A 23,402-nucleotide genomic window follows, 5' to 3' on the forward strand; every position below is an offset into this window, starting at 1 on the left:
GTGACTTCCCTTAGTAGAAGAGCAATCCACTCTACTTCATTCTACTCCATTGTTGCCCAGCTACACAAAACTGCACAATTTGAGTTCATGTAACTGATTCTTCTGAGAATCTCCATGCAAACAGAGTTGAATCCCTCCCAAGAAATCGTGCCACAGGCATGACTTTCTGCCCACTCCCAAGTGAAAGGAAGACTTGAGGGTCAGAGGCAAACCAGAAAGCTGTTAAATAAGTAATTACAGTCACATTTATTGTTGATGTTTTCCTGTTTAGCACATGCCATACCTTCCAGAATGTGCATCCTAACCAGCTCGGATCTCTCTGGCCGGGAACGGATTTTCCGTTTCAAATAGTCCTCTGTCTGCAGCAAAAAGAGACAAGCAAGAGCCGATTTCAGTTGATCAGACACAGGAGGGAGGTAACCTCAGACAGCACAAACAGAAGAAACAACCACCTTTAGTTGTTCCCAAGATATAAATCAACACAAAACAGAGAACGAGCATCTCTTCTGTCCCAGAGCACCCAGAGAAGGAGCTTATTCTAACCATGTCCTTCTACTACAAATTGCCTCAGTCTAACCCTGCACTGCTGCCTCGCACAACAGAAACTGGAAAGCACTTCCTCAAGAGCTGAAGCCCTCTTTTCCCTTTTATCCAACACTACTAACTTGTGTCAGGGTGAAATTCAAGACATGTCTTTTAACATGAAATGCACTGGTTCCATTGTCCACAGCAAATACTTTCATACACTGCTGGCATTCAGGGCTGACCTGTGGTTTGGGCACACTCTTTTATTTGTTTCAAGATATGTTACTTGTTAAGCTAAAGATTCCATGCAGTCCCTTGGCAGGCAGAATCTAAATGCTATGACAAGGCTCATTTGATTGCCAGGGCTGCTTTTAGCTCTGCCTTTGGCGAATGCGCTACAGAGCAATGTACAGAGATGACCCTGCCTGGGCTGAGCACGTTACCCTTTACACAGCACAGGAATGGGAATCCGGGAGCAGTGGGTAATAGACTGGTAAGTACTGGCCATCAGGATGGGCCTTCAGGAAAAAAAAGATATTAAAGCCAAGCAGAAAACTGCACCATACTTGCTCAATTGCCCACACCTAAACACTAACTTAGTAAGAAGGTTTTAGGGAAAAAAAGAGAAGGAAGAAGCAAAAACCTTTGGGACATTGGTCTTAACACCAAATGCACTGCTGTAATCCTTCCACAGTTTAAAGTGCTAACACATCCTCACAGGTTTTACTCACAGCTGTTATTTAACTTACATTGCTTTCACTTTTAAAACAAAATTTAGCCCAGCAGACAAAACAGGTTTTATTCCCCTGTAGACTAATCAGAAAAAAAAACCCCAACCAAACAAACTATCCCCAGAGGCCTTTTGAGGAACAGAAATCATCAAGAAACCCCTCGGTTAGCAAAGGTGCTGCATGAAGTGTGACGCTTGGCTTCCTCTTTCTGTAGAGCCAGAAGTCTGTGTGATTTCAGCGTTACAAGATTTTGAGGGGCAGGAGGATCCTCTCTATTAAATTTTCAATTTCTAATGTCCTAGACTTAACAAGTGCAGGTAACAGAGGATTTCCTCAAAGGTGGAACTGAGCTCCACGTGATAGGAGCAATTAAGGGCAAGACAAACACCATAAACACAAAAACATACAGCATATGGACAGTGGGGGAAAAAAATAGCAGTGCCATCCAGAAAGAAGACTCCAGGGGAAATCCAGGGACAATATTCAATGGGTTTTAGGCATAGCTAGTTCACCGAGGGTTAACCACCATCCCATACAAGCTAAAGAACACCCCATCCAACACATCTGTGATTACACAGCACTGTATTACATCCAGAATACAAATGATTCCCTTCTGCATCTCATGAAGAGCTACAGGATGCCCAGAATGTAACACATACTAGTCCCAATTTCCCCAAAACATTAAAGACAATATTGCATCTTACCCTGGCCCGCTCCAAACTCCTTCTTTGTTCATGAAATGCAGCTGGACTTTTCAGAGCTGTTGAGAGGAAAACATTTAGAGAATGAATTAGAACGATGGAAGTTCTCCCACTGCACATCCCTTCAGTCCAAGTGAGTTAACACGTACACTGCAGAAACTGCCTCCTGCATCTTTCAACACAGTGGACCAGATCTCCAGGCAGTACGAAGCACTGTGAATGGACACACTCCAATTGCCTGCACAGGAGCTACAAGAACTGGAGTTTTTGTGGGCCACTGATATGGGCCTGATAACGGCTGATATGGGTATCCTTCTACTCAGACTAACCACTCTTCAAAATGTTAGGTCCAAGAACATGAATCAAAAACAGCCCCTCAATAAATGCCCTTTACAAGCTTCAACGTAAAGATACCCAGGATGCTTAAAGTAAGGGAATAGCACTGAAACACTGAAGAGATTCATCAAGCAGTTGGAAGGATGGGGGAGGACCCTAATGAACTGCAAATCCTCTTTACCACCTTTTAATGTCAAAGGAAGCTGCAAGTCTCTCCTTAATCTGTACCCATGTTTTGTGTACATGCAAGGCATGGTTGCAAATTCTGCAGGTCATATACATTGCTCCATGTAAGAGAAACTATCCTGAGAACAGGAACACTTGGACAGTACATCTGTCCGTTGACAGAAAACCAAGACTTGAGGAATTAACAGCAGCTCTCCATATAGCTGATCTCCTCGCCCTCTTAGGCCCAGTATAAAACCAGAGCCAAAATAGATCATGTTTTAAGAAACTGATCCTGTGCTGTCCAGGACCATACTAACCCTGGAGGAATCTCTCACTCTGCCTGGCTCCTCTGGAGCACACAAAGCTCACGTCCCACAGTAAAACTGGAGAAAGGGGGTGACAACGGTAAGTGTCACCAGACCCTCACGATTTTCCTGAAACCACGAGTGCCTTGTTTTTCCAAACGGTCACACTGTGGCTTGTGTTCAGAACTTGCTGAAGGGAACACCAGAATTTCTTTCCATATTTCTGCAACACTCATATTTAAAACTGCCTGGTGAAGTTTCTAATGTACCATCAAGCTGAACAGCAAAGTTCAACCACTTTGGCTTTAAAGACAACTTGCAAATCTTTTGAAGACAGAAATTCCAACTGGTACAGTTACCAACTCCAAAGTACTGCATCTAGGACCTAGGAAACACAATCTGTTTGTATTATTTTTCACTTAAGGCCAACGATTAAACATTTCTCAGATGTAGCTTCATAACGAAACCTCAAAAGACTATCAAAAAATAAAAGCCCTTGTGTAAATGCAACGTAAGAAACTACTTCAAATGCATGTGTGTGTTGGCTTCTACACTCTTTCCTACAGAATAACACGGAGTAGCCAAAGACAACATGCTGAGAAAGACACACATTCTGCAAAATACTGAACCTCTAGGTTCACATCAATGGGGTAAAAAGTAAGAGTATGGTCTGTATGCCAGGAATTCTGAACACACCAGGGCATCGTAGGTGGGATTCAGACTACAGAAGTGAGTGAAGAATAATTTGTAGAATAAATTAATAGTAATTGAAAGCTAAGCATAGTGAGTGACCCCTACAATGATGAGGCAAACAGTTCCTGTTTGGATTAGTATCTTGCAATCTGCTTATGGAGAGAAACCACCAGATAAAGTTGTGCGAGCTGTGAAATGGGAGTGAGCTGATTGCACTTTGGGATAAATCAAAGCAAGGGCTGAGATACAATTTTGCAATAATTGCAAAAATAACATGACAAACTTCACTGGCTAGCTGAGACATCAACTCCTGGGCACTCTGACCATCACAATTTGATGAAGGGCAAGCAACAAATAATATTGGGAAATACAAGCTGCGTGGGCCGCTTGTGAATATGCACGTGCTTGACCATAAACACATGTTTCTTTCATTGTATGTGTATCACAGAGAAGGGAAATCCAAGTTCAGGTACAGTTGGGCAAAGATACCATGCAATACATAAATCAGTATAAAAATCTACCCTGGAGACAAGCAAAGCAAGCCTCATCTTCAGTCTTCAAAAGCTCTCTACCACTGGAATGTGCAGGCAAGGCAGTAATTCTTTACTCTCCCCTTCCTGCCTACCTCTGCTGTCAGTAAGAGGCAGCATATGAACTTTAAATGACATTTCCCTGACCACAGCAAATGGTCAGGAAAATCAACTGCTGATGTCACAGGTAGCCCAGGGAAATTTTTGCATACAGAAGGACAAAGCAAGAAGAAAAAAATCCCTGAGCAAAAACCCCTGAAATCCTTCCCCCAAAACACATACACGTGAAATAATAAGTAGTGCAAAACCTCTGCAAGAAGAATCTTGTAAAGAACAATTTCAGTCTCTCATAACTAGTCCTCTGGAAACAAGCACTGGGTTGTAGCTCTCTGAGCTGGCAGCATGACAGAGGACTTCGTATTCGACCTCTGAAAATGTCAAGAGGGCACAAATCCTTCACTGCTTCCCTCAGCAATCTAGGATGGGGCTGACATGTCAGAAGAGGGCGGCTATTGTAAAATCACACTCCTTTCAAAGCTAACTAAGCCTTGCACGTATTTCTGGCTTTGAAATGACCACATAGCCCAGAGCTGTGGAGAAACTGCTAACTTTACTATAACAAACAACAACAATCCTATGGAGGACTCTGAAGCAGTAAGGCTCTGGATAAGCTCTACAGGAGACCCACAATGCAGATCTGCCCTTTTTCCAGCTCCTACCTCTGCCCTTTCCCAGCCACTTCGCACCAATCCCTGCAAAACTATTCCTGCCCCTACAGGGCAGCACTTCCAGCACTGACACAACATTCATGTCCACAGCCTTTGTTACCTGGAGTAGCAGATACAACCACAGACAACGCAGATGAAGAAACTCCAATCACCTAATCCTTTCTGACTGCTCAGGGTGGATAAAATACATTAAAGCATTCCTTACAGTGGTTTGTCTAATCAGTTCTTTAAGACTTTTCATGGAAAAATGCAGTATTATTGTAGAGAAATTATCCCAGTGCATAGAGGTCCTTCTATTAAAAATCCTTCCCATGTCTAACTTAAATTTCCCTTACTGCAATTTGTACTTGTTATTCCCTGCAGTCATTACAGAAAACAATTCATTCTCTTCCTCTTTGCATTTACCCCTATATATTTGAATACTTTGGTTTTCTTACAGGCTTCTGTTATATAAAATGACCAAAGGCAGTTGTTTCACCCTTCCCTTATAGATAGATAACGTCTTCCAGACCTTTGCTTGCTTACTCTCTTTTGGGCTCTTTCCATTTGACCTGCATTTTTCTTGAAGTATAGTGTCCAAAATCAGGTACATACTCCAGCAAAAGCTTTATCAGCTTTTATACAGCTAAATGATTAATAAATAACAGTTCTCAGATATACGTCCCAGCCAGGTTGTCTTTTTTGGGTATGTAAAATGTGTAATATGTTCACCTGTGCTCATCTCAAACCATGAAAGGCCTCCAATCCTCTTCTGCAGAGTGGCTCTCTAGCCAGCCATTCTCCATCCTCAATTCATGCCACTGACTAATATCAAAACGCAGATACTCCGCATTTTTCTTTGTGTTTGTCCTGTACTTCTCAGCTTCTCCAAATATTGAGAGTCCCAATCATGTCCTCTCAGCTTAGTGCCCTATAAGCTTAATAAATATGCATGGTTCCCTGGTTTACATCAAGACACTGACCTCCTGCCCACCCCAATCCAAAAGCCCCGCTCAACGCATCCTCCCAGCCTAACACCAAGCCTTTACTCCAACATGGTTCTCTCACCAGTTGCACAGGCAGCTTCAAGTTGTCCCAATATGCTTACAAAAACCTCAGGTGAGCCCGTGTCAAGCACCTTATCAAACCCATGAACATCAAAAAGACATTGAACAACCTGACTCCTTGGGGAGGCAGTTCAACAAATACTTAGGCTGGTTTCAAGTAATGGTCTTTCTCTCCCTCCTCCATGCCCCAGGCATTTCTGCCTTGACATTGATGCTCCAATTGTACTGTACTGCACAGGGAGCTGGGTTAGGGAGCTTGTCGCCATTAAGTAACTCCAGCACTAACCCATGGCACGTGGCATTTCCCTGAAAAGGGTACTAGTTAATTTGGTTTGAATCCTTGCCCTAGCTAACGGCATGGCCAGTTCTGCCAACAAAACTCTGGATGAGCCCCTGATGAGAAAAAAAGCCCCAAACTTGCCAAACTACAACAGGAGCTTTAGCTGTGGAGAGGTTTTGTTTTCCACTGTATGAAGAAAAAAATATCCATTTTATTTCTTTTCTACTGAGATATTTCAGAATGCAGAAGTAACGACTGCAGTGCTCAGTTTCAGTTAGGTGTACTTTTTGCCTGCCTTTCTGATTTTGTTTCTACATGATACATTTGTGGCATTTTCACCATCAAAAGCTAGGGTTACACATTCTGCCCTCGCTCCTGTAACTAGGCCTGGGACAATGCGTGTTAGCTCTCAATCATGCTGACAAAACCATTTGTGGACTAAGATCACAGTTGTTATTTTAACCTGGACTGTTACACTGGTTTACAGCATGGCTCCACAAATAATAATGTCATCAAAACCAAGCAAAAACTGCCCTGCCAGACAAAGGCAGAAATGAGAGGTTTAAGGTCAGTGCTGCAGCAGCAGCCCCTGCGCTGCTGAACCAGAGCCCCTGCGTCTTCACATTGACCCGTCTACCTCAGGAAAACAGCTTGATGTTAAAAATGGACAAACAAGTCCATGCTAAAAATGGCTGAGTGATAGAAGAGAGAATGGCATCACCAACAGGGTTTGGGGCAGCATAGTCAAGTAGGTGCCCTTCGCTGAGTCACACAGACTTTTGTCCCACTTGAATAACCATTTGGCAATTTGTAGCATCTACTGTTAGCTTTAGCCCTCACCTTTAGATGACTGACAGTAGGATGTGATTTTTCTACCATAGACAGGCTGGCAAGCACGGACCTCATGAATTTCCTAGGTTTTTTTGTCTCCCTGTTTCTTGTCATGGAGCATTTTGATGCTTCACCACCAGAATTCCTGAAGCATTAGTATCTTTGCAGTCACACCCCCAGCTGCCATGAGAAATCTCCCTGGAGATAAATGACTCAACTGTTTGGTGCCTCCACCCTGCTTCAAATGTGCCTGCAGATATACACTGCAGCTCCTGTTCTTCCATCTGATACCCCCAAAGCTAAGCAGTTGCACGCTGGACCATCTGCAATGATGCACACCTTTCCATACAAAGCACAGAGATGGAAGTTGCTAAACTTCACCCTAAGGCAATGTATGAATTCCTATGAAAGTGGGTCCAAAATTGAAATGCATGAGTTCTGTGTTCCCTCAGTCCAAGATACATTTTGAAGATGGCAATGTGTGAATCAAGCTGCTGCTGCTATAAACAGAATGAATCAAGGCCCAGGAATCAAACTCAAATCTCCAGATTGTCTCCAGCAGAGACAAAAAGCCAGGCAAAATGGTTCAAATATTTCTGTTCAGGGTTTATCCTGCCCTGTACAAAAGCAAATTTTTAGCCTTGCAAAGCTTTCAATGATAGTCCACAAAGAGAGTGCAGAACTTTGAGTTCCTGTTACCCAGTGTGAGAAATAAGTGGAATGAGAATGAAATTCAGTCAGTCTAAGAATGAAACACAGCAGGGGAAGGCGACTGACCCCAACTGCTGAGAAAAAAAAAAGAGGTAAAAATATTTGACCTCTTTTTGCTTATGCAGCCAACAGAAGACACCAAGGAACCAAATAAAGGGGAAAAAGAAAGGTGAAAGAGTCTTCACAGGACTCCATGGCTCAAGTGTTTAGGCAGGAGGGGAGGCTGCAAAACGTTCTGCATTCAGGGAGATCACTATTGGAGGCTATCAGACACGCAGGCAGACAGAGGAGAGATGGCACATGAATCATAGAACCATAGAATGGTAGGGGTTGGAAGGGACCTTTAGAGATCAGCCAGTCCAACCCCCCTGCCAAAGCAGGTCCACCTAGATCAGGTCACACAGGAAATATGATCTTTGCTTGGCCAAAGGATCTAGCTCATCATAGACAGTAAAGTGGTATTTGAACTGCCAACCAGTTGGTCGAACAGCATGCTGTGTTTGTAGAAAGGCTACAGCTAAACTCAAAAAGGAGAGGACAAGTATTCTGCTCTTCAGTTGGATGAGTTCCTGAGGGAAAGGCAAAATCTTCCTTTGCTGTGACAAAGAGAAGCTCATGCCATGTCCAAACCCAACCTCAGACATGCTGAGTTAATTCAGAACAGCGGAAGGCCCTCTGCTCCGACTATTCACCCCTGCTCTCAACCAAACTCTAGTTTCTCTCTCTTGTTTACTATGCTTTCGTAAAAAGATGAGATAAAGTGCTGCAAATAGGCTCTGTGACTTCCTCTGGCAGTTCAGGGTGGGGCTCCCACCCCATCCGCATTTGGTGTGTAGTATTTGGTAAGAGACACAGAACCTGAACCACAGTGCAAGGCAGTTGGCACTCCCTTTGTCTTCACCCCGCTCCCACAAACTTTTCTCATAGCGTGGAATTAAAAAGTATTCACAAACTAGTTCACATACACAGCAGGAGCTGTCGTCCTGCTAGTGTGGTGGTATCATAGAGCAGGATCCTGTAGAAATATGACAAGAGGATGGGGAATACACAGGTGAGAGTAGAGGGATCTCCACCAGAACACTTTTCTCCTCACGCAGCGCCAGGGAGTTTCACACCTGGTACACAGACCTGATCACACTTGAGAATTCTTGCTAATTTCATACTCCTAGTATTGGTAAGAGCCTTTAGATTAGGGCTAAGATCTGAGCATCAAGTTAAGGATAAGAAAAGAAGCTACAACAGGTAAATTGTGATTATTCAAACCCCAAAACAGATTCAAATTCAAAATGAAGATCAACCTAAAAAACTTAATCCAAATACTTTTATGAAGGTGGGAAACACATCCCAGGCATGCAAACAAATGCAGCTTTGCCCTTCAATGATACACTTCAATAAAAATGTCATTGTGATTAAAGAACTATGAGTGTTTCTAGTCTCAAACAGGAGGAAGGCAGAAGAGAGGTTCTTGCCCTCATTGTTCCTGTTGCCATCACTGCCAAAGCGTGGCATTACAGTTACAATGCTCTACCGAGTCTTCCAATCAATAAGGTGGCACGGGAGATGGCAGTTGAATTAAGGTCATGTTAGCTAGACTGGTGAGGCTTAGGCTGTTATGGAAGTCAGAGCTGAAGAAGTCCTGTCTTCCTGACACCCTGCTTCATAGAGCCTCCCGTTTTCCTGCATCAACGCTCATGAGCACAGCACACTGGTTCACAGAGCTGTTGGTTCCCCCAAAAAAAGCCATTTTACAGCTTCCTGAACTAGGCTTGCCCTGGCTGCACAAGCATCTGTACAGGTGGGGCTGTGGTACCCTGCCTCAGCTCAGCTCAGCTTCCCATGGAGCCATGCACCAGCTTAGCCCACATCCACGACTTAGAAAAACTATCAGTAGCTTATCACAGTGATACCTGATGAAATTCCTGAAACATAGGTTTGTCAGAGCAAACATGCACAAATATTGACAGGAAGGGCTAAGACTTTTCAAGGCCCAACATTGAGTTAATTTAGACTCTAACAGATTTGTGTATTTTCTCAGAAAGTTTATCCTCTTTAAGAGTAAAATGGAAATCGTCACCCATGGTAACAGTTATCAGATCTTTGGGTGACTATGGCTACAGCCTTGTGTCAAAACCATTTCACAGCAAATACAGATAATGTATAAGTTGCTCTGCCCATTGCCATTAACTCTTGACATTCAAAAGACATTACCTAAATCCTGAAATGAAAAATATAAAAGATAAACACTTCACTACAATTAGGATTATGCCATCTCCAAACTGAAGAGGAAAGGGAGACAAGGAATTTCTATCAGGAACGCTTTGATCCATGCATTCCTACACAAGACTTGATGCCTGCGTCTTGGATGGATAATCACCCTTTGCAAACCCTTCTGACAACTTTACAAAATGGCCAGGCTGGGGGAAGTGTGGGGCCATGAGAAGAAAAAGGAAAGACCATTCCCAGCCAACAAATAAGAATGAATCCAAAACGACTGTGGGAAAGTGAAGGGAAAAAAAAGCTGTATTACATACCAGATTTCATTCCCCTGAATTGTTATGTTTCTCTTGCAACTGGCAGAGTTAAAACTTTTATCATTGGAGACATCAAGGACTAAATGCAGCCCATCAAACCCCTAAGCATGGCCTTTTCTTTCCACAACTTCAGAAAGGCCAAACAGCACATTTCCAATACTAACACAAAGAACTTTCCTACTCCAACTGCGTCTTATTAATCACAGATGATATAAACACATGGAAAACAAACACAGGCTGCTGTCTGAAAATATAAACAAACCAGGTACAGTTATTAGGCCCCTAACAATAAGTCTCTTAGCTTAAATGTACAGACTCCTTCACACAAACCCTCAAGGCTTTAAAAGTGCACTTCAAGAGAAGAGATCAAAGTCAGAGAATCAGCAAATAAATCCTGGAAGATAAGTTACAGGTAGATGATCAAATTAAAGTAAAACCAGTTACAGATTTCCGTGCTACATGCCACAAACAGAAATATAGCTGCAAGTGTCCTCTACAGCTTTTGTTTGGTTTATGATACCTGCTTAGTGTTCCAACCTTCCCTCTCAGAGGATGACACTGAGTATATCAAAAGTCTTGCTGAAGCCCCTATATCTGAGGTCTTATTCTGTACACACTGAACCAAGGAAATAGCAAGGTTTCAGAGTTTAAATGGAGTATTAAAAAAAAAAAGTTGTTATTATTTTTAGACCTTAAAGGCTTTACATGTTTGGACATTTTATCAAACAAGTCTGGGAATAATGATATTTACAGTCCATAATGTTTGTTTTTAACTACTTAACCTAAATGAAAGTACAGTTTCAGCTTGTTATGTGGAAAAGAGGTATGAAAGTGAAGCAGTCACTAGATGGCAGGGAAGGAAAAATTTGTATTTCTGTTTTGTTACCATAAATATATCCCCAAAACTACAGGGAACGTCACTACACAAACCTGACAAGCAAAGCAAGGAGAGGATGACAGGAACACGTTAACACGGCAGAGGTAAGTAAAGCAGGAAGAGCTCTTTCAGGGTGTTGAAGCAAGTGGTTAATCTGCAATTCAAATATAGCCACAGTAATCTTGTAATGCTGACTGTAGTCACACTGCAACACTTCAGAATCAGTAAAACTCTGCATAGGAATAGCAATTCATCTGCATCTATCCTAGCTTGATGCAGAAAATGAAATGATGTTGAGGCATTAAGAGCTGCACCTGAAGTCATCAGCAGGACTGCAGAACAGTTCCTGCCATGCAAAGTACTGCACACGTAGATAACTGTGTTCCAACAGCTCACTGCCTCTCCTTTCTTTGATATACATCAAAAGGTGCTCCTGTCTCACAATTAGCAGTTAAACTATTTATAAATCTAAGGGTTTGGGCTTGTGGGTTTTTGTTTCTGACAACATTTAATATGTTTTGCTGTAGTTGTAACAGGAACCAGAAGTTGACTATATCCTCAAAGGACAGGTCTCCTTAAATTACCACCCCATATAATATATTGACAAGCTTCAGGTTTAAAACTAGCAGCTTAATAAGAAAAGATGAACATGAATAAAATATTAACCTTAGAGTTCTGCAATAAAGTTGGAAGTACACATTTTCATCAAACAAATTACTTCTTTTTAAAATTGAGAAGTGGTTAGACTACCAGGTAAAAGTCTAAAGCACCAATCACATTTTTGGCTACTTGACACAAACACAAATGTGGATGTATGGCCAAATTTTGGAGTTGAGATGTTAAAAGCCTAGAGAATCACAGAATCACAGTATCTTAAGGGTTGGAAGGGACTTCGAAAGATCATCTAGTGTAACCCCCCTGCCAGAGCAGGACCACCTAGAGTAGGTCACACAGGAACTTGTCCAGGTGGGTTTTGAATGTCTCCAGAGAGGAGGCTCCACAATCCACCTAGGCAGCCCATTCCAGTGCTCCCTCACCTGAACAGTGAAGATTTTCCTTGTGTTTCTTTGGAACCTCTTATGCTCCAGCTTGTACCCGTTGCCCCTTGTCCTGTCATTGGACATCACTGAGAAGAGCCTGGCTCCATCCTCCTGACACCCACCCTGTACATATTTGTAAATGTTAATGAGATCACCCCTCAGTCTCCTCTTCTCCAAGCTAAAGAGCCCCAGCTCCCTCAGCCTTTCATCAGAAGGGAGATGCTCCACTGCCTTCATCATCTTTGTGGCCCTGCACTGAACTTTCTCCAGCAGCTCCCTGTCCTTCCTGAACTGAGGGGCCCAGAACTGGACACAATATTCCAGATGGGGTCTCACGAGGGCGGAGTAGATGGGAAGGAGAACCTCTCTTGACCTACTAACCACAGCCCTTCTAATACACTCCAGCATGCCATTGGCCTTCTTGGCCACAAGGGCACATTGCTGGGCCATGGTCATCCTGCTGTCCACCACGACCCAGGCGGCAAGCATTTAGCTTCCTGAAATCAATACCTCAAAGATCCTTGTTTTCATGTAACAATGGTAGCTCTGCTGAATGAAGAAGACCAATTATAAGCTTTGCCTAGATGATGATCAACATTGATACACCAAAGCATAACCTATGTTCCGTACCCTTAAATCACTAAATGTCCCCAGAAAATAGCAATTCCTTTAGAATTACTTCTAAGCAATATCTCACAGTCCCTCTCAAAAGCAAATACTGTATTTTAGTTTTTATAAGAAATATCACATTTTCTCCATTAACCTTATGGCTACAAAAAAAGAGAAATGCAGCTTGTGATTTGAGAGGCCTAATAAGGCTGCAATCATTAGACTACCTGCCGAGTTACAATCACTCCATTATGTCACACTCCAGTGTCACATGTTGCAATTGAACTACAGCACGGTCCCCTCATTTATCTGGAGATAAAGTATGCTCTCCTCAGGAGAATCCAAAACCCATCAGCACAAGACTCACAAATCTTGTGTTCCAAAATACGCTCAAAAAACTGACAGGCTGCGTGTCCAAGCAGGAAACTGCATCAGAGTATTGGTAACACAGGCAACACAGAAACACCTCAGCACCTGTAAAAACAGGCACAATAGAGAAACAGCACAAACTCTGTCCTTTCTGGATTTTACATACGTTCATGCTTTCTGCATATGCTGTATCTTGGAATGCAAACATATAGTCAGAGTAGTCAGATGTGGGCACAAAAACTGGCAAACATCAGGTACACTGAAACAAAAGAGAAGCTCCTGGAATTTCTCTGCCTGTACTACAGTCATCCTCCTCCTAGCTTTCAGTCCAGACAGTGCCCTCTTCAAAGGCTACCCCTGTCATTTTCCAGATGGTCACAAAGCAGTGCTATAGAGCAACACAAGGCATATTCTCAGAAATTATCTTCTTCTGTTTTGCTTTAGGTGAACCTAGTGGTCACAACAAGAGCTTTCCTGCAGCATTGTGCCACGTGACGACCTTGCGTGCTTGCCTATTTTTTGTGTTTGCAGGCAGAAGCCAAAGATCACCCTCCCAATGGATAAAGCAACGGTCATGTGAAGCTTTAAACCTTGCAAAAGAGAAAAAGTGCAACGTATTTTGCGAAGCAGAGTGTTGCCACATTCATCAAACATCTTTCCCCTAAAAATTTTTGCTGTTTTACTTGAAGATGCTTTCCACACATCTTTCTACTCAGATGCATGGTTAGTGACCATTTTAAACATTCTTTTCAAGGGGGGAAAACCTGATGTTTAATACTCACACACACACTTACAGCATCTGTAACCTTTAAATTCAACACTGCAAAAACTGACAGCATCTGACTACTCTTCTACAGCATGACAGAGCTCAAAGAGTTGAGTAGAGAGAAGATTTTGTTTAGCTTGCATCTTATGATGAAAATCACCTCTGCACAGCTACAAAAAAATGCAAATAGCCAAAAAAAAATAAAGGCTTGTCTATTTGTACAAGCAGAAAATAGGCCAAAACCTGAATAAATATAAGAATGCGGCTCTCTTTGCTTCTAGATACAGTCCTTCTAGCTCAAATCACAGGTATGTCAGGGCTTGCTTCTTGCCTCTTTTCTATGAGCAGTTGAGAATTTTTATCTTCAAGTAATGAATCCTGCTACTAGCAAAAAGTTACACAAAGTGATAACAGAAAAGCAAAAAGAATTAACCAGGCATAAGCCTCAATTATTATGAATCCTCTTTCACTGCTTATAAATGCTTTATTTCTTATAACAATACACATAATCTTTTAGAGAAGCATAGCCCTACTGTAGGTGGCTGGTGGGTTGGAAAGGTTATTCAAGTGAGATTAAGTGTACTTGGTCAAAAAATGTTGAAACATTTGCCTTTCCTCCCTACCATATAAACAAAATTCCACTTGGGAGGAAAGTAAGCAATTCCCAGCTCTGTTCTGAAAAAGCAAAGCAGGAGTGGTGTGGCTTTCACTCTCTCTGCAATGTGACACAAAGGTGCCTTCTCCCAACTCCTCAGGTTTACAGTGTCCAAACACCTTGTATCGATGGAAGCCTGAAATAAACATTTTTCTTTTAGGCCACCAAGCTGAATTTAAACACCACCTAAGATTTATACTGCAGTCAGAAGAACCAAAGGTTCCAAAGTGACTGCATATTAGATGGCTTTTAATGTAAAACAAAAACTTTTACTTCTGCCACACTTAGTTGATGGATTTTTGCAAGTCAAAAAAGACTTTTTTTTTTCGCCTATAAGATCCAGGAACTGATGTGTATTAAAGGCTATTCTAAATGAACATGTAGGATAGCATAGTAAAACCAAATCTGCAGAGACAAACAGTTGATACTGAGGAACTGACATCCACACTTTACATGTGAAGGTGAAACAGGAGGTGTGGTGCCAGACAAGTTGTAGTCTGGTCCCATGGACTGAACACATATTGGCTGTAGGCAGAGTATCACCCAGTTTACTTTCATCTCAACTTAATCCAGCTCCTGGTGTGAAGCAAGTTACAGTAGGCAGGTGCAATCAAGAGATTCACTTCAAAAGCACCTTCCCAACACAAGCTATAATGCTAATGTAGATGCAACTGCAACTAACACAGTTCTTCTAAGAGTGTTAAGTCTCTCCAGATGGAAAATAAAGGCTTGAAGCCAATCAATATTTTGCATGGAAAGAGTGCTCCAGCTCATTTAATTCAGCACCAAACCACCCTCTGGATTCCCACTTTTGTGTTTTTGTCAAATCGTCGTGAAGGGCTGTGTGGGGCTTGGATTCTGACTAAAAAACTCAAGAGGATGACATGGGGTCCAGTAAAGCTGTATTTACGAGCAATTAACAGAGGAAGAAAATTAAGTACCTAAGTGTTTTCCTAGATGGGGGTACAGGGCAACGAGATGAAAGAATACAGGATACCTACATATTCCCAGTAGTGAATGAAAATGTCTATTCTGAGCTGCTGAAAGTCGAAGTAAAGCTGTTGTGGCTCTGAGATGCCTTCAGGAGGAATAAGTTCTTTAGTCATCTTCCAAACTTCTTAGCCTAAAAGAGGGACTTTGCCTTTAAGTATCACAATTTATCTCACATCTGATCTTCTCATTAAAAACAGCCCAAGGAAATAATGTTTTAAGCATTTCCCTGTGTGTGGTTATTTCCAGTTGGCAGGTACGGGTAAACGATACCATGACTTGGAAGGAACTAATTGCAAATCATGTTTAGCACAGATCCGCTCAAGTGGATTGCAGAAAGGACTTTTTCATGTGTTGCAAGTATTTTCACAATGATGTTTCATTGAGTATTCTTCTTTGGTCCATCATAAAACTCACATGTAAAAGACATAAATGAAGCAACAAAGGGTACAAGTCTGCAAAGACCAGTTATTTAGGCTTGTATTTTAAACAAATGTAAACCTGACTAATTACTCTGGGTGCCTTACTTGAATTACTTGCAAGAGCCTCATTTTCAAAGGGCCTGTAAAACAGACCCTTCTCAGGAATCACAAGTTTGGCCAGCCACACTTTGAAGAAAGCCAGTACTGAACATAAATTAATACAGTATTTGCATACATATCCACCTAAAGCAGGAGACCACAAAGAAGTCGGGAACATTTTCTTCTGGGAAGCATTAGTAAAAGGGCACAGTCACTGGGACACTAGTCTTTCATTCAAAAGAGAGTAAGTGCATTCTGCAGAAGCACATATATGAGTTCTCCAGGCAAAAATGAGAAGTCAGGCATAATGTACTATTCCCAGACAGGGCAATCTTTCCTTTTTGATTTGGTAATAGAATTATAAGTGGGGGTCCCAGAAACACCTTGAGCATGTCACTGCCTTCCAGCAAACCACTTCAGCTGACAGAGTGCTGCTGACAGGTTCTCTTTATTCAAAGAGAGCGAGCTGGCAGCCTAACCTTACACCTTTAGCAAAGTCTAAGTCACATCACTGTGTTGTATTACAGCGTGCACCCCAGAAAAAGATGGAATGAGAAACTCCTCATCACTACACCGTCTTCAAGTAATGCTTGTGAAATGGGGGAGGGGTTGTTGAACTTAGAAAATACACTCCTGATGCACTGCCTTTTACTAAAGGTGTTAAATGAAACTGAGGGGACCTGAAAAAGAAAACATTTGCTCTTTGGCTTTGCTTCAAGTTGTTACCTGTTAGTCATCTAGTTCAGAGGTACCAAAGCATGACAAAACTATTTGTCAGATGTCTTTTCGCATTTTGAGGGGAAGAAGGCGAACAAAACAAACACAACAATACCTTCTCCAACACTAACCCAACAGTGAATTTATTAAAGGTTGTCATTAGGGTATATCCTATGCGTCCACCCAGAGAAGTAAAAATTCTCTTGCTCCACAGATTTTGCCTTCCCCTGCAGGAAGGGGAATGGCTGATGGCCACAGGGCTGCTTCTAGCTATGCTCTCCAGCTATAAATATAAAACAGGGCCCCTCGTTGGTTAACATCTTGTAGGCACTGCCTTCTTTTCAGTTTATGGAATATGTACATACAAAGTTACAACAGCCTTAGAGGTCTGGGGAGCAGCTAAGAAGCTAGAATAGAAACTGCAGAGGCAGGAAGCCTGTTAGAAGAGTGATTACCAGCATGTGTCAAGTATATAAGGCTTTTCTAACATAGTATGTTCTCCAGAAAGCTCTTGCTCAGGGTGACCAAATAGCAACATTGTTTTGCAGCATAGTTAGGCCTGGAGCTGTTACTCTCCTCCGTGGTATCAGAGGTAGCCCTGTACCGAGCTTACCAACACTTCAGAAGAACCAAGTTGGTTGGGTGGGACAGGGTGGGGCTCTTGTAAGATGTTTTTCATGCAGAAACAGAGAATCTGATCTTCCAAATGATACGTGAAACCATCCTCAGCTCAAAAACATGCATAAAACCATCAAGACAAAGAGTTTTAAGTGATACTTACGCGGCATGATCCCTTGGCTCACCAGTTCCTCCCGTGTGCGTCGCTGCTGGAGCTTCAACTGCAGCACTGCACGACAGCGGAGAGAGGGAAGAGAAGGAAACCCATCAGTGCAAGAAACAACCGATGAGACGTTTTCAGGCGCGTTTGAGACATTTGCATTCTTCTTTGGATGCCAAGGCACTAACTAGCAAGCAGCTGAACAAAAAGACCTCCCTCTCACCCTGCTCCCCTGCCCCACTTCGATTGCAGAAGTGGCCTAGGTTTCCGTATTCTGCTGCGGGCAATGGGGAGAGGAAGTTGCGCAGGGTCTTGGCAGGGTGATAAAAATCCACAAAGCCAGGCCTCTTTCTCAATTCTTTCTAGAGCACTAACTTCTTTTCAAACCATTAATATTGAAAAACAAAGAGAAACACCGTCTGACAGTCCTCCAATAAACACAGAGTGACACGCCAGCTGCTAATGACTCCTGAAAACTCTAATTACCGTGTGCAGATTAAATTGATACGACAAAATTATTGGTCGCTACTCTAAATTACAAGGCTGATTTCTTTCCTCAACGCAGAAATTCACCTTCAGAAACATCTCATGAAAGTGAAATATCGTGGATGCGTCTAGAAGTGTCCTTGTTCCACAAGAAAAAGGTATTCCTTATCACTAGATATTTTCCTATTTCTTTTAGCATAACAGAACATATGAACAGAACATTTCAACATTTAGGTTGTAACAGCTGTTTCCCCTTCACAGTACACAATAAAAGTGACATGCTAGAGATTGTTCTTGTAGTCAAAGACAGCTCCCATATAAAAAAGGCCTTTCAAAACTGAAGAAGAAAAATTACATGCATGTGCACGCACACACACACAGGTATGTATTAACTTAGGGCGACCTGAGTAAGCATCAACAGATATCGAATCCCATTTGCAATCAAAGCCAAGCTCCTAAGCATACTCAACATAAAATACTGTAAAATGAACACCATAGGCATCTTCCCTGTTTTCATTTCAATTTTTCTGTCAAGTGTATGTCCGCTGTTACAGTCCACATATGAGAAGTACACACAGATGTAGTGGAACCACCAGAGTTCAGTCTAACTATGCAATCCCATTATAACCCATATCCTTCCTCTCTCAATTACTCTGTTAACCCAATACATTCATTATATCCAAATCTGTACTCCCTAAAGTGGGGATCAAAAACATTTAAGAAGATTCCACTTCATCTACTGACACACATCATGACATTTTACCAGTTTCTTTCAGCCTCGTATTTGCAGTTGACATTTGACTAAGACACACCTTCCAATAAAGATTTTAGTCTTCATATTAAGGTAGCAGGAGATCCATCACTTCTTTCACTGTTTGCATGTCAATGAATGACTCCTACTTAAATGCACACTTGAATTTTCACTTGGATTTGTCTAGCTTCCATTGGCTCTTGATGTAGCTTGTTTTGAAAGGCTGTGACAGGGAGAATATATTGCCTACCTGTGGAAGTACTTCTGTTTGCTCAGTGTGCAACCAAGTTACCTCTCTTCTGTTTCTTAAGCCAAAATAGAATTTATTAATATATGCATTCTGGGCAGGAAACGACTTCCTTTAATACTGGAAAAGGAGAGTGGGAGGAATAGTGTACAGAGCATCATGTTATTTCTGTGTGGGATCAGGCAAGAGCCAGAGTAAGGAGGAGGGAACGCAGAGGGGAAGGAACAGGCCCTTCGTTTGGCTGTGAAACTGCAAACAGAAGCGGTAGCCCCAGACTCTTCCTCCCACCCAGCATGTGATCACACTCCTACTTCTGTGCTAGCATGAGAGCTAATACACTCTCATGACTGGCCTGTTCACAGAGCTCTTCATTTGCTGGATTTGTTTTGAGGTGACCAAACCCCGAAGCAGGTGATGACACATCTACATGAGCCCTTCATCTTAACAGCTTGCTGCAACAAGAGTCCAATCTCTCATTCCGCACATCATTTCTCGTGTTTCCCTGACTGGTGGCTGGACTCGCTGACATGACAAAGACCACGGCCCAACCAAAACATAGCTTTCTGTCTCATTAGTGAGTTGAAGAGGACAACTATAGAGACAAATATTTGCTAACACTAACATAAGGTGGGAGTGAGACTTCATCCTTCCAGCAGCTGTATGCAACTAAATGATTTTAGCCCTATTAGGTAACGGCACATTAAATCTCTCACAGTATGGTTTATTTCCACTAGTGAGCTGTTCCACAGACTCAATTCCATACCCAAAATTAGCATAAGTCGCTAAATTGTGAATACAGACAAGGCACAGACCTATAGCATCAGGCCCATCTCCTCACATAACGAGATAATGTCATTATTACTCATGTCTTCCCAATTACCCATCTAGCAATGTATGTTAGCCCTTTTTGCCACTTTCTTAGGTACTTGCTAGGACCATCTAATTTCCCTCCCATTTCCAACTACACTTACTATTTACTTTTCACTTCCCAGAATAAGGCATTTTCAGCAAAACACTCCCCCAGATAGCCAGGGCAGGCATTTTTTCCTCCTTGGTGCTTAATTCTTTCCTCACCTGTATTTATGCATATTTTGCCAAACTGTCTCAGTTTGCCTTAATGGTCTAACCAATTTTTTAAACATCATTTTTTATGTCTCCAGAAACCTCTGCTCAGTCCACACTACATTTATTTCCAGGCCATACCACGCTGATCCCAACGACAAACACTTTTCTGCCTTCTTTGATTACAGTCAGTTCTTAATCCACTTAAGCAGTCCTTAATGAATTCAAAGATACTTTTTAAAACCAAAGTATGCCATGTTACTAAGGTAAAGACATTATAAAAGCATATTATGCTCAGACAAAACTCCTAGCAACCAAATTTCACGTATCCCAACCACAAATTTGCATTTGAGCAGACCTGTTTTCACAAACTGAAAAGCTGAATAGAGTTATAACACTGCTATATTTATTCCATTGAAATTCTTTATCATTTTTTCCGTAGTTTTTTTTTCTTCCATGGGACTGATACCAGATTAGCCACTCTTTACTCACTCACCCTTTTGTAGTGATGCAAAATGTCTTTCGCCCTTCTGCAGTCTCCCTGCTGTTCCAATATTTATTAGAAATCAGTCTAAGCCAGACAGCTAGAGATTTCATCAAATGACTTAAAATTACCTTCCTGGCTTCCGCTCCCCTTATGAATTTTCTAAACATATCTGATTTCTACATCAGTTACCATCTACTACCCTTTTCCTCTACCCATTAATTATATGCACCTTTCATTTTTAAACACCAAGTCCCTTCACAGAAAGAAATTAGCAACTGTCAAGAGGAGTAAACTGGAGAAATAGGAAAAAGGTCATTTTCAGGATAGTTTTAATAAGCACTGAGAAATTCCTGGGATTTATGAATGTATATACATACATATTAGGCACAAGCTATAATCAGCACATAATGCACTTTTTTTTCCAATACAGCTCATTTCTGTGACAGGGAGGAGGGCAAAAAGGACTACTTCAGTTCACTTCTGAATTCACTTTGGCTTAAATAAGCACTTGGAGTTCCCAATGCCATTTCATATATTTAGGAGATCACCTGTTTACGTGTGCAAGTGTGTGAATCCTATATATAGATTAACAGATGCCCCGAGAGCCAATCCAAGGCTGTTGTACATGGAGCTCAGCCAAAGGTCTAGAATGACCAGAGAAATTCATAGTCAAAGACAGACTGGAGTGTAAGTCATTGAATCACAAACCATAAATCTCCTGTTTCCTTTATTCCTGTACTTAAAACTTTAAATTCACTTTCAAAGTAGGAATAAATCAGGTTATATAAAGGACAGTATATATCTGCTGGCTAGAAAATTAGTTCCCTACTGGTACACTTTCTATTCACTCTTTCATTCAACTCCTGTCACAGTCTATGCAACATTTTGTAGGCTTTGTTTACTTGTCTGATTTTCCCACTCAAAATTTAACATAACTGATTTACTTCACATCTATGAAAGAAACTGAAATACAGTTAAAAGTACAAACAAGGATTTTTATATCTTTAACGGACTGTTCAAGAATTAGTAAAACATTCCAGAGAAACCTGGGAGCTGGTATAGAGCAGAGCACTGCTGTCAACAGTTTAAGAGGAAGGGTAAAGGAGCATTCAGAGGGAGTGGTACACTAAGAGACAAATAACATTGCAATACGTCTATTATCAACAGAGTTAAAATGTTAGTGAAATGCAGCAAATCATTATTATTTTTTGTTTGTCTTACCATAAAACTGCCTTAATAGGGAACCCACTGACATATTCCAGGACCAGAGCTTACTTTTGGCTGCTCATGGCTGGTAGCAGCTCACAGCAGTATATGCTTAATATACAGAGGGTGCACCCATATGGATACTTTCAGGACATTTACAACTCCAGTTGTAGTATGGGGGTGCATTAGTACTTAGCAGTAGCAAGAAGAAATATTTATGATGAGCTAAGTTGGTTTTTGCAACTCGTCTCCTAAATCTGCAGCAGCATGTATGTCCTTACACATTCATATCTCAAAACCCTTCTGTTTCTAAACCATGCTTCGTGTTTAATCGTGTGGCCAAAACTACCACGGAAACTAGACTGCAGCCTCTGCATCTCTGCATCTCAAGAGGAAAAACCCATAAATCTCATCTTAGAGACTATGTCACTTAGCAGGAGAGGTTTAGAATGAGAAATTAAACAAATATTCTGCATTTCCTGTTTTTTTACAGACTAGCAAAGGGAAGCACACAGCTCTGAACTGCAGCTTGTGGTGAGGCTCTGTGCATGTTAGATTGAATACAGACTTACAGCTAAAGAGAGCGTGCGTTCATATTGCTACAAAATCTTCTGTTCTAAGGAATTCCTTTTATTCTAAGGAATCCCAAGTGATACTCAAGGTCACCCAACCGAGGTAATGAATAAGCAGAGCCATATGGTGGATTACAACAGAGACAGCACGGGAAGTAGTGCAGAACAGGAAGTGAAGATGGCTGCTATAGCCAAACAAAACCCTATAGAGGGGCTGAGGGAGGCAGAACTCCCTGGAATTCAGGCTGGGATACTCGTGCAAAAAGGGATAGCGCAAGACACAAACTGCACGTTAATTAGATAGGCTGTATGCTCACAGATATGACTTATTGATTTTGTAAATTCAGTGAAAGCAGGCTGCCCGACAGAAAAATTCATCCTTGCAATCCAATCAATAAGCCATATGATTAGATAGAGAAACTACTTGAAGAACAAGTGAAATTCGCCTAACTTCATTATCTACGCTGAGGAAAATGTGAGCGTAAGTAAAAGCAGTAAAAAGCAAACTATGCACTTTATTGCTCGTAAGGGTTCAGAGTCATTTATTTGTACTCTGCTCAGCACCTCTGCACATCCCATTTGGAAAGCCCTGTGCTACAACATCCACTTAACTCAGAAGAACGCATGAATACAGCACGAGCTGGGATGGAAACTTGCCAGTTAGTTCATCAACACCTCCACTTTCCAGCAGTGACAAAGATTATTTAAGAGAATTTTCACTGGCCTAGCACTTAGTGGGTCTGACAGGGTGTAGTTTGTGAGGGTCAGAGAACGTAGCCTGAGGAGACATGGCACTAAGCCATCACTTGTAGCCCACACGTGTTTTTCAGTACCATGTGTATAACACTGTTAGATTAAACCAACAGCCTATATGCAATCAACTTAATTATAACATGCAACCAACTCAATTATAATATGCAACCATAAAAGATTACTGCGACGATGTGGGATATTTGCTGAACAAAATCAGCACAGCTGCTTGTGCAGAACCGGGGCCTCTAACTTAAATATCACAGTGCCACGTTGCTGCCAGCAGCAGCCCTTCTAATTACACCGAGAGGATAATTTTTTCCTAGTTTCTGATTAAATTGTCACATTTGACCAGCAGCCAATGCCAAATTCAGCTTTGGAATATGCAGCTCCATTATTTTCA

The 23,402-nt window shown here is 41.7% G+C and overlaps 1 protein-coding gene across 1 annotated transcript in view; it reads right to left on the reverse strand.

Moving 5' to 3' along the window:
- The window catches only part of MRTFA (myocardin related transcription factor A), an 81,530-nt gene that overhangs the window by 13,982 nt on the left and 44,146 nt on the right, over positions 1-23,402 (reverse strand). Inside the window, exons 3-5 of the mRNA XM_062014961.1 lie at positions 17,442-17,507; positions 1,961-2,016; positions 284-359 (exon numbers count right to left, since the gene is read on the reverse strand). Coding sequence (XP_061870945.1) covers positions 284-359; positions 1,961-2,016; positions 17,442-17,507 — 198 coding nt within the window. The remainder of the gene's footprint in view (positions 1-283; positions 360-1,960; positions 2,017-17,441; positions 17,508-23,402) is intronic.

The sequence above is a fragment of the Colius striatus genome, chromosome 1, assembly GCF_028858725.1.
Source record: "Colius striatus isolate bColStr4 chromosome 1, bColStr4.1.hap1, whole genome shotgun sequence".
Lineage (NCBI taxonomy): Eukaryota > Metazoa > Chordata > Aves > Coliiformes > Coliidae > Colius > Colius striatus.